Source organism: Cibotium barometz, chromosome 62, assembly GCF_041138505.1.
Source record: "Cibotium barometz isolate CiBa-2024 chromosome 62, ASM4113850v1, whole genome shotgun sequence".
Classification (NCBI taxonomy): Eukaryota; Viridiplantae; Streptophyta; class Polypodiopsida; order Cyatheales; family Cibotiaceae; genus Cibotium; species Cibotium barometz.
This window is the reverse complement of record NC_141107.1, coordinates 33,439,490-33,452,247: the sequence shown is the minus strand read 5'-3', so window position 1 is coordinate 33,452,247 and position 12,758 is coordinate 33,439,490. Positions and strand designations below refer to the sequence as shown.

Here is a 12,758-nt window from a genome sequence, read left to right as displayed (position 1 = left end):
ATCTTCAAGAAAACAACAATTTCACGCATAAAACCTTGAGAAATTTTGAAAATAAACAAAAGAGAGCGTAGAGAGAGAGGACACCACACTAGGGGTCGAAATAGCCTTGGGCCGAACCCCCCGTCCGAGTTATATATTAGATAAAACTCCTTGGAGGAGCCTTAAGTACAAGTTCTTAGAGCTAAAGAGCTCTCGTCTTTTTACATGTCTCAACAATGAGAGAATAGCTAAATTTATAGTTCTTGCCCAAAAGCACTTGAGAAAAGCGCTTTAAAACTCATTTATAGTCCAAAAAGCATCTTTTTAATAATAGAAACTCTTCTCTTTTTAGTTTTTAAAAATATTTTAATCTTTTCCAAAAGCTAGTCGCATCATTCCAAGCCTGTAAGGTGACTTTGCGGTACTTTCCTGCCCCATGTCAGTGCCACATCACCTTCGCCAAGTCATCAACGCCACACTACTTTTTTTCCCATTTTTTCCGAACTTTTTTTTTTTTTTGCATATCAGCAACCTATATTTTGATGCTTCGATGACACTGAGTGGTGAACAAGAGTCCTTCTCTCCTCCCCATCTTGATGGCTATGGTGACTTCTTATGGGAAACGCAACACATGGTGTATTGAGATTGACGGTGAATATTTTTTGCACTTTGATGAGGATTTCCAAAGGAGTTGATACTTTTGTACTTCAATGAGGATTCTCGAAGGGGTTTTGGGACTGTGCCAAGGTGGTTATCAAGATTTGTCATGATTCCAAGTAATATCCACAGTACTTGTACTCCAACTATGTTTGTGTACACTAGGTGTGTGAGGATTCCGCGCCATGTGCACAATTATTGGAGACACATTTGTGTCGGGATTTATATGTTTGTCTCATTGATATCCACTAGAAGCTTAGCTTAGAAGGTGTTCAAGATAGAACACAATATTATGCTAATCAAAAGCGCTCTCCAACACTTTGTCTAAGAGACGATGGGTTGCTTGTTAGACAGCTTATAAACTGGAATGTTGACTTCTTACCTTTGATGTAAGCTCATCAAGAGCTGGATAGGCGGCAGTCTCGAGCTCGGTTGTGCGAGCATCCAAAAAACTGCAAATAGCTTCTAGTGCCACCTCCAAAGCTCGAAACTCAAATGGAGGTTCTGCAACAGAAAGAGATATGAGACAGCATTCTTCCCTGCATGAACAATCAAAGCTAAGCACAAAAACACCTAACTGCAACTCTTTACTAAATCCATCATCTGACCAGATTGCTACATGAGAACAGGGCACAAACCCCCCCCCCCTAATAGACACATTTGATACATATTGTCTCACCATCTTCTATATCCTGATTCCCTGACAATCGTGATTTAGAGGGCACCCTCAATTTTCTTGATTCCACAGCATTGTCTTCAGCACTGTTATTGCTAACTATTCCCACCTCACGTTTCATCGGTAGGCGGCGACAGAGCTCCTCCACAATTGGTATCACATTCTCATCAGTTGGATTGCGCAGAAATACCTGTACTGGTTTTGGCTTTTATCAAATAACAAAACGTGGTCCATGTTCAAGGGAAAACTAGTGAGTGAAAAACAGCAAAGGTACCTCTTCTGCCGTAATTATCGCCTTGATATGCTGCATTCATTTAGTTAGATTAAGCCACAAATCCACTGCACTATCAAAATCTATCACTAATCAAGCCCAAAAAACTAATATAGAGAAGGCCTTTAAGTGCGATACATACAAATTAATCAAAGCACCTTGAAGTCTTCCTAATATTTCAAACGAGTATGTACAATTCTGGTTACAGCATTTAGCCTAGCTAGGTATGACCACATGAACATTCTCGTGATTATTGTGAATGAACTGAGAGAGAATTGGTCTAGATTCAGAAAGGCACATCGGAGTGCTTAGCCGGAAAGGGGGTCTGTACAGGCTATTAATAATGGGAGATTGTCCAAAACAACTAGTGCATTGCATCATCCATGTTTTTCTAATGTTTGGAAATGATTCAAATGAGTAAATTATTTTCTGATATGTACGTTACTGGGCTTTTACTGCCTGTTTGAAAAAACAAGTTTCAAAAACGTTTTGTAAATTTGAACCTTTTTGAAGCATTTCATAAGAAATTTTGTACTGGAGTAGGGTAAAAAGAATGCAGCCTAGCCCTTGTATATATAAAAATGTGATGTAGTAAACACATAGATGATACCAAAATAAGCGTTCAAAGCATGCAAAACATTCATTATCATGTTTGAGAATTGAAATCATCGTTGAACCATAATACCATTTTGGGAACAAAGAATTTCAGGAATAAGTAAAGTTAGGCAATTAATTGAGAGATCCTACATCAGTGAAGTTTTTTCCCCGCCCCCCATAGGCACGTAAAGAGCCCCCAACCATAGGTGGTCTAGAATCCTGTTTGTGGACGGTTTGGTGCCTTTGTGTAAGCATTGGGGAGGCTCGAACCCAAGACCCCCGAACCACACCCCCCCCCCCCAAGCGCCCCCGGCCGGGGTCCCAGGTGAGACGGCCAACCACTTGGCTAAAAGTCCATCGGCAATCAATCCCAATTTTATGAATGCATTGCAAAACTTTTGTGGGAATAAAACTGGAATCAGTCTTCAAAGAATTAAAAATTAGGAAGCCTTGGTGAAGCGCAGAGGATGGAGAATGCAGCTACAAAGATATAGAAGGAAGTAAAGGCAAGTACTCGCAACTCTTGCATGGGCTCGAGCAACTTCAAGGAGCGCAAATCAGCCTCACATCAAAAGTACATTTTCTTTAATGCCTTAAAATAAAAACATTGCCAAAAAAAAAAAGAATGGAAAACAAACGCATTTGAAATGGCAAAACGTTTCGTACGACTTCCTCTTGAATGAAACGTGTTTCAATGCAACTATGATCCCAAGATACCTTGGATTGCCCCATGGACACATGCGCATGAATTGTCTAAATCTAATTAGCTTCTCACGTGCATTTTTTGGTAATATGGCTCAAAACTCATGATTTTACACTAAAATATTTTATATTTAAAGTGACTTTTGTGAGTTCAGACAGTGGGTGAACAGTTTCTAAGTTGGATGCCCGACTCATTAAGGGGTGTGGATACCCCCAAGAGGGTGGCCACACACTTGTGTGGAAAACCCATGCCAACTGTAGCGTGGCCACCCAACACTTGGCAGTAAGGTGGTGGCTACGGTGCATGACCACCCTCTTCCACAACAAGGGCAACCCTTCTCCATTTTTAGGCATCAAAGCAAGGGCACACACATACTTATCATGGCCACCTTCCACCATTGCACTCCCCAACAAACCTTGTATTTCTCATGCTCCACCATTGCACCACATATGCAACACACCCACTCCGCCCTACAAAACTCTACTCCACCATGCTCCCCATGTACAATGCCCAACTGCGCATCTCTCCCACCTAGAAATTCGGATGGTGACATCTCATCATCCTCAATATGATGGGCAGACGGAGAGGGTGAACCAAGTTCTAGAGGATATGTTTCGTGCATATGTAAGAGGGTGGGACGTGAGTGAGTGAGTGTGGGTGGACATAGTGGCTAGTTGGGAGGACACACTTTATGGACATGGATAAGTGACTATATAAGACAACTTTTGGTAGTGTGTACGCATCTTTTGGACATATAATACACTTTTGGAGCTTTGAACTCCTTCCTCCTTCAAGCTTTCATAGCTTTCTTCATGGACATGTGCACGGACATGTGCACGCTACCTACTCGAGTATTGAACTATGTGGTACCTCGTGTGGACTATGTTTTGAGTTTGAATCTTCTTCCTCCCAAACAATTGGTATTAGAGCGATGCTTTTGATCCAATTTTCAATTTTTGCATAATCTTTGCTTCAGATTTCAGCCCTAATTTCTATGCAAGAACTCCATGGCTCAATTTTTTGCTGCTAGTTGGAACAATTGTTGATTGCTTGCATTTCTTGCTCAGTTGGCTGAGAAGGAAATGGTGCAAATCTGGTTTTTTTTTAATTTCCAACACGTTTTAAATTTTGTTTTTGATCTGCTACTCTAATCTATCGTTTTGATCTATCGTTTGGATCTTTATAGTTGGCTTTGACTACAATGCAGTCCCGTTCAAGCCATTATTCTGGCTGTATATCATCCTCAACGGGCACGATGTTGTAAAATTGCAGAACCGACGGACGTGCCATTTGAATTATTTTACCTTCTCGCACCCATGTGCAATCTGTCATGGGGCATGGGTGCAATCTGTCATGGGGCGGTGTTTCCACTTAACATAGAATTCTGGCATGCCCTGCCCTTACCGAGATTTCAATATGAGTTCTGGTTCAAAAGGCATAGCGGCGGGGGTGGCACCATCGGCAAGTATCGGTACATGGCAGCCAAAACAGGTATCGGGTACAAACCTCTTGAGTAGGCTGATATGAAATGCATTATGAATGTGCACAGTTGCAAGCAAATCTATTTTGTAGGTAGCGCCATTATAAGATTTAAGAACTTTGTTTGGACCATAGAAGCGATGGTTGAATTTCGGCGTGAGCTTTGCAGGTAGTGCAATGTTTTGGGCACTAACAAGGACCAAGTCCCCCTCATGAAACTCATCATCACGTCTCTTTTTGTTTGCATGCTTTACGTATCTGACTTTACTCTTTTTCACGTTTTGCTGTGCAACCTACATTCTCTTCTGCCATTTCTGCAAGAAATCCTCTGCATCTGTATCTTCGGCATGCACATCTCCTATAGCAATTGCTAGAGGCGTAATGACCTCTTCCGGTGGCCAACTCAAACGGCCTATACCCGGAATGAAATGAGCCTGCTTACTGAACCTTTATATGATAGTCCAAATACCATCATTCCCCGTTTATGTCCGTGGAAGATCAAATATAAAATCCATGGCAATGCTCTCCAATGGTCTATCTGGAATAGGTAAAGGCTGAAGTAACCCTGGTGTCTTTTGACGGTCAAACTTCACCTTCTGACATACGATGCATTGCCTAACGAAAGCATCAACATCTCTTCTCAAGGTTGGCCAATAAAAGAAAGTCTCAACTGCTTTTACCGTGGCGTCAATACCTCTATGACCTGCATACGGTGGAGCATGACTTTCAATCATAACCTTGAGTCATGATTGCCTGGTAACACACAATCTACCATGCATCAACAAAAAACCATCTCTGAGAGTATAATGATCATGCCGCTGACCCTCAGACATCTAATCATAGAGCCTTCCAAAATCCTCATCATGGGCATACTGCTCTTTCATTTCATCAAGCTCATGATGATAAGCAAGTGAAACTGCTGAGACCTGTGGCTTGCGTGACAAAGCATCTGCCACAACATTCTTTTGCCTTCCACATGCACAATCTGGAAGTGGAACATAGACAAAAAATTCGCCCATCGCATATGTTTCTCAGAAAGTTTAGTTTGCGTGAGGAAATATCGCAAGGTCTAATGATCTGTCTGCACAGTGAAATCAGCCCCAAGCAAATAGTGTTTCCATGTAGAAAGAGCATGAATTACAGCCATCTCTTTCTCATAAACCTGCAAATGCTTCTCGACATTCTGTAATATACAACTCTCATAGGCTATCACATGTCCTTCCTGCATGAGAACTGCCCCAATGCTGTTTCCACATGCATCACACTGGACAACAAAAGCCTTTCGGAGATCCGGTAATACCAATACGGGATCCGAAGTAAGCTTTTCTTTAAGCTTTTTAAAGGCTGTAATTTCCTGATCAGCCCATCTAAATGGAGTTGCCTTCTTTGTTAAGGCATGAAGGGGCGAAGCAATCTCAGCAAAATACCGTATGTACCGCGTGTAATAGGAACACAATCCCAAAAAGCTGCGTACATCATGCACGGTCCTCAAATCTGGCCAATTAAGAATTGCTTCCACTTTCGAAGGATCCATATGGACTCCATGCTTAGACACAATATGCCCCAAGAAGTGAATCTCTTCCAAAAAGAACTCACTCTTCTTACCATTAATGACCAACCTATGCTTCCGGAGTTCTTCAAACACAATGGCCAAATGCTTCCTATGCTCCTCCTCAGTGTGTGAATGCACAATCATATCAGCATAACTAAGAACTCATAGTAGCTCTACCTTCACCTGGGCTTCACCTGTTGGACCCGAAGGTACCTTCTCTTCGGCGTTTTTCCTCATATGAGGTGTGGAAGCTGGTCGGCCTGTATTTTGAGGTTTGCAGCCCCCTGGTTGGCTGTGTTTTCTTCTCCAATGGACACATATCACTTATAGAGGGGGTCTTGTGTGGATTGTGGCTTTGGTGGCAGTTCGGTACCTGAGGTGGACACTGAATTTCTGATTTCAGTCAACGTTTTGCTGATTTCTGGAGCATCTATACCTGTGTTTTGTTCCTGGCCTACACAAATCCCTCGTTTCTTCATGTTCCTTGCCTTTTGTTGGCGGTGGAGTGCTGTTTTTTGCTGGACAGCAATGTTTTGGCTGCATTTTGCTTCCCAAAGGCGTTTTCTACACTCAAAGGGGACCATCTCCAGCTACTTCACTTGAGGATCGTTTTCAAGAGCTGTTTTGTATCTGTGGAGACTTTCTTCTGTTGCTCGAGTTTACAGATTTTTCGGAGAGTAGTTCTTTCATGACAAGGGTCGTGATCTTTTCAGAGATCACGAGCAGAGTTTATTTTGTCCAAGCCTATGTTCTTTGCAATGTTTGCAGAGAAAGGAGGGTGTTTTGACTGCGAGATGTGATCCTTTCACAAGTGTCAAACCCCCAAAGCATCACCTCGTAGAACGCTCCTGGTTCGAGACTCGAAACCTGCAAACAAACGAATAAACTAGAAGGGGGTGCAGGCCTGACTCACCTCCCAACCACGACAGCCGTGGACAAGCCCACAGTCTTGGCTGTCCCCACCGAGCCACGAGCTGAGCTAGCTAGGTTGACGTACCGACCAATCTCTACCTCGCGACGTCCCATACTGCCACGAAGCTACCCTCGCGGGTTACGAGATTGCTATCGGCCTCGACTACATAAAGCAGGTGCACGTCTGCACTTGATCCGGGCTCCAGACCATAGAGCTCTCACAAATCACGCGAGACTCTATATCACTAATGACTAGCCTTGGCCACCCTTTTATAGGCTCTTGGCTGGTCATCGGACGTCCACACTTGGGTGGCCGCCCGTCCATACTTGGATGCCCGCCCGTTAGTCTATCCCTAACTGAGCTCGCCAATCAACCTACCTAGCTCCAAGCTTCCCCAAACCTCGAAGCTAGTCTTGCGTGCATGTAGTATATGATAGATACACACTGTGCACATGACATACTCCCCTTCCTCTTGAAGGGAGCTAAAGAAGCTCAGCTGAAACAGTTAGGGTTTCATGTGGGAGACACACACAGAGAAGAAGGGAGAGAGAGAGAGAGAGAGAGAGAGAGAGAGAGAGAGAGAGACATGTGGGGATAAGTCAACTCACCAAGTATGAGTGTGTGACTCCCCTATCACACATGTATATTTGCTCTAGTACACATAGTGCACTTAGTACATTTAAAGTACTAAGTGTACTATGTACTATAAAACTTATGGGCTTGTACACACTATAAGGGTGGGCATAATGTCTTTACCCCAACAACCTCCCACTTAAAGGCAGTGTGCCCTTAAGTGAAGGAAAAGAAAAAATCAGCATGTACATGATAATATACAAGGCCATATCAAGGCTGAAACTGGCCTCATCCAATGCCCATCAAGTGTCTGCAATGAGCAAACCGCTATGGAGGCAAACTCTTTGTCAACAGATCAGCCGGGTTGTCATCCGTATGAATCTTGACAAGCTGAATCAACTTGTCCTCTATCACCTCTCTGATGAAGTGATACTTCACATCCACATGCTTCGTCTTTGCATGAAAGACAGGGTTCTTTGCCAACTGGATGGCACTCTGACTGTCACAATGCGACAATGGAATATCCCCTGTATAACCCAAATCAACCACTAACCGAGATAGCCATAATGCCTCCTTGCAAGCCTCTGTGGCTGCAATATACTCGGCCTCTGTAGTAGATAAGGCAGTGCACTTCTGCATCCTGGATATCCATGACACAGCACCTCCTGTGAATGTAAACAAATAACCGGTAGTAGACTTCCGGTTATCTGGATGACCGGCATAATCTGAATCCGTGTAACCATGCACTAATGCATCCTGTTTGCCAAATGAGATGCACATACCCTGTGTGCCCTTCAAGTATCTCATGACACCTTTTACTGCTTCCCAATGCTTCTTGCCAAGGTTGGCCATGTATCTAGTAACCACTCCCACTGCAAATGCAATGTCCGGCCTGGTAGCAAGCATGGCATACATGAGACTGCCACAAGCTGAAGTATACAGAATCTTGGCCATATCAGCCCTGTCGCTATCCGACTGTGGGCTGTCCATAGCACTGAGTTTCACATATGGAGGCAAAGGAGTACTAGTCTTCTTCCCCCCCTCCATATTGAACCTCTGCAAAACTTTGCCAATGTATTCCTTCTGAGACAAATACAACACATGCTGATTTCTGTCCCGAAGTATCCGCATACCCAAAATGTGATTTGCATCACCCAAATCCTTCATATCAAAGGTCTGATGCAGCCTCTTCTTCAAGGCATCCATCTCTTTACGAGATTTCCCGGCAATCAACATATCATCAACATACAAGATGAGGATTAATAGACTGCCATCCAAAGCTTTCTTGGTGTATAAGCAATGATCCATGTCACTCCTCTTGAAATCCTGGGATTTCATGAATGTATCAAATTTATGATACCATTCCCTTGGTGCCTGTTTGAGCCCATAAAGACTCTTTTTCAGCTTGCATACAAGCTTCTCCTTTCCATTCACTGCATAACCCTCTGGCTGTTGCATATATATCTCCTCATGGAGATCACCGTGAAGAAAAGCAGTCTTCACATCCATCTGAATCAAATCCAGATCATCATGAGCAACCAAAGCTAATACAGCTCTAAGTGTGGTCATTTTGACCACTGGAGAGAAGATCTCATCAAAATCCACACCATATTCCTGCTTGAAGCCCTTAGCCACTAACCTGGCTTTGTATCTTGGCTTTGCATCAGGTGCAACTTTGAGCCTGTAAACCCACTTGCATGGAAAAACCTTCTTGCCTGTAGGCAAATGCACCAACTTCCATGTTCCATTTTTGTGCAGAGAATCCATCTCTGACTTCATAGCACGCTCCCAAAGAGCCTTGTCTGCCCTCTGTAAAGCCTCCTTATAACAAGAGGGCTCCCCACAGTCAGTGAGCATTAAGTAGTCAACCCCTGGAACAAACCTGTCAGGGGGTCTGGAGGGTCTTGTGGACCTTCGTACCCAATGACCATCATTTGCAGGTTGCTGTCCAGCCTGCATATCACCCATTGGTGGCTCCTGTTCCATGCCATAAGGCTGAAAAATCATGCCCAGTATCTCCTCTAACTGTGGTATATCCATAGGGATATCTTCTGCCATCTCTGGCTGTCCATTTGGACCATTTTCAGCACCATTTAAGGGCTGGTTTTCCTGCTGTAATGGCTGATTTACAGCCCTTGGTTGTTGTCCATGATGTCCATCATCATCAAAGATGACTCTGCCAGGCTCCTGTTGCCTTGCAGGCTCCTTATACATGCATGTTTCATCAAAAATGACATCATTGCTACGTATAATCTTTCTATTCACTGGATCCCAAAGTCTATACCCCATTTCACCTCTGTCACCATATCCTAGGAATATGCATTTGTGAGACTTAGGATCAAGTTTGGTGCGTATTTCCCTGCGTATGTGCACGTACGCAACACAACCAAACACTCTCAAGTGCTTGTAGGACAGAGGCTTCCCTGTCCATACTTCCTCTGGCACTTTCCCACCAAGCCTCGTGTTAGGTGACCTGTGAACAGCTGTCATAACAGCTTCAGCCCAAAAACCATGAGGTAACGCAGCATGTGACAACATAGAACGGACCTTTTCCTGAATGATCCTGTTCATCCTCTCTGCTGTCCCGTTTTGTGAAGGATCATAAGGAGCAGAGAGCTCCCTCTTGATGCCTTTAGCATCACAAAAGTCCTGAAACTGTTTAGACATATACTCTCCACCATTGTCGGAACGCAAAGCCTTCAGTGCTTTGCCAGTTTGATTCTCAACATGAGCAACAAACTTCTCAAACACTGAGAATGTATCACTCTTCAAACGAAGAGGATAAACCCACACCTTGCGTGTGGCATCATCAATAAAAGACACAAAATATTTTGCCCCTCCCAAAGAAAGCTGAGGCATCTCACATACATCTGTATGCACAAGCTCTAACTGAGCTTCTTTCTGTCCAAGAGCTTTCTTGTGGGGGCACTGGATTTGCCTGCCATATATACAATGCTCACAAAACTGAAAACTTGAGAACTTTAGAGAAGGCAAGTAACCAAAACGAGACAATTGCTCCATTCCTTTGACACTCATGTGTCCCAACCGGCTATGCCACACAGAGATTTCCGGCAGCTCGGTTGCATTTACATTAGCATGGTGACAAACACCAGCATGCATGAAGTAAAGAGTGTCCACCTTAGAGCCTCTGGCAACAACCAGTGAGCCCTTACTAATCTTCCACTTTCCACTACCAAATGTGGTAACATAATCAGCATCATCAAGCTGTCCAGTAGAAGACAGGTTCTTCTTGATCTCAGGCACATGCCTGACATCATGGAGCATAAGCTGTGAGCCATCTGAAAACACAAGCCTCACATCACCTCTGCCAAGAATCTGGCATGCATGGTTGTCACCCAAATAAACTACTCCTTCATTGCCAGCAGTATACCTGACAAACAAGTCTCTACAACCTGTGACATGAAAGGAGGCACCTGAATCAATGATCCACGAGTACATACCATGACCATGTCCTGCATGGAGTGAATGGGCATCAAGTGAAGACATGAATAGGACTTCATCCTCACTGTCACCTGCATGTCACACATTGACTTCTTCAATCTTGACTCCACTTTTGCCCTTTGGCTTTGCATCTTTGGCTTCATCTTTGTCTTTGTCTTTGTCTTTGCCCTTTTCCTTTTGATCATTCTTCCATTTGTAGCATTGCTTTTTGAAATGTCCCTTCTTGCCACAATAATGGCATTCCAAGTCCTTTTTGGAGCGGGACTTGCTCCTTTCCCGTTCTTGGCTTTTACCCCTTTGCTGGGATCTCCCACGTGCATTCATTGCATTGGACTTTCCAACAGAGCTGTTCTTCCTGTTCATCTCCTCTTGAAGGAGAGCACCCTCCACATCTGCATATGACAGCATAGCATTTGAATTGCTAGTGGCTGTCCTGAATGTGTCCCAACTCTCTGGCAAAGTGCATAAGAGAAAGGTGGCTTTGAACTCATCGTCCATTGCCAACTTTTGATTGATGACCTGGCTGACAACACCATTAAACTCATTTAGATGCGCTGTCATAGACGCCCCTTCCTTCATTTGAAGACCTATGAGTTTCTTCAACCAATACACTTTGCTTGAGGCACTTTGCTGGGCATACAAGTCCTGCAATCTTTGCCACATTCCCCAAGCTGTCTTCTCTTCACGTATGAAGAAAAGTAAAGAGTCTGACACAGACAACATGATGGTGGATCTTGCCAGCTCATCCATATCTTCCCATTCTTCAGCAGTAAGAGAAGCGAGCATTACACCCCTTTCTTTGATAGGCTTGTGCTGCTTCTTTTGGAGCAACACATTATAGCACTGGGTTTGCCAAATGTCATAATTATGTGAGCCTTCAAGCTTCTTGATGTGAAGCAATGAAGAGCTCTCACCTGTGGTTGCCATAGCAATATGCAACCTTTGACACAGTCAATGCCTGACTCCCTGCAAGATGTGCAAACACTGCACCAAAAGCACACAAAGTGCTCACAGTTGTTCTCCCAAAGTTTATCTCCCACTACGAAAGCACGAAGGCAACTCTCCTCCCACTGAATGAAAATCACCAAAATCTGGTTGCTGCAGATTTATGACAGCACCTTAGATGTGCTCTGTTCCCCTTCCAAAATACTGTACAACAGTACTAAGTGCTCACCAATGATGTACCAAATCTGTACCGGCAAGTACAGCAGCTGAAAATGAGCCTTTTCCTCACTCAAATCAATGTACAGCCATGCCAAAATTTGTACAAAGTTGTACCAAATCTGTACCAACAAGTACAGTAGCAATAAATGCTCTCCTGGCTGTCCAAAAGAGTGAAAATCAGACCTTGACAGTCCCCACCACTGCATACAACAGTCCCAGACAGAAATTGGGCAAAAGCCCCTTGACTGCAAGTGAATTTCTGAGGGTTCAAGGCATAAAAGTCTTCCCTGCTGCTTTGCCAAGCTCAACAAGCACAAAATCTTGAAAAGCCCCTTGTTTCAAGATCAATTTCTGATCATGAATGGTACACCCCTGGCCACATATACATCCAATACATAAAAGCCCCTTGATTTACTGGCACATTGAGTGCTTGACAGGCATCAACACATTGCCCAAAGCATCAAAATGCCAGTGCCTGCATGCAAATCAACCCAATTGGCACAAAAGCCCTTTGATTTGCACTCCAATTTCCTGCAATTTAGCCCCGAATGTGAGATTGCTCACATCATACAGCATGTATGAATGCCCAATGGCACAATTACATCAAAAGCCCCAAATGTTAACACCCAATTTCTTGCCAATTGAACCGGAATGTGACCAATGTCACCCAATGTTGCCAAATGTGCTCAAATCTGAGCCATTAGGACCTGTACCTGCTCAATTGATGATAAT

General features: G+C 43.8%; 1 protein-coding gene across 6 annotated transcripts in view; it reads right to left on the bottom strand.

Annotated features, from left to right (window-relative positions):
• The window catches only part of LOC147604388 (magnesium transporter MRS2-I-like), a 67,260-nt gene that overhangs the window by 18,686 nt on the left and 35,816 nt on the right, over positions 1–12,758 (bottom strand). For 5 of the 6 annotated variants that reach the window (XM_086795076.1, XM_086795080.1, XM_086795078.1 and 2 more), the window contains 3 exons: positions 1,587–1,616; positions 1,316–1,502; positions 1,019–1,140 (listed from right to left, as the gene is read on the bottom strand). In XM_086795076.1, the coding sequence (XP_086651202.1) occupies positions 1,019–1,140; positions 1,316–1,502; positions 1,587–1,616 (339 nt within the window). The remainder of the gene's footprint in view (positions 1–1,018; positions 1,141–1,315; positions 1,503–1,586; positions 1,617–12,758) is intronic. The other variant, XM_086795079.1, reaches the window with a different exon arrangement.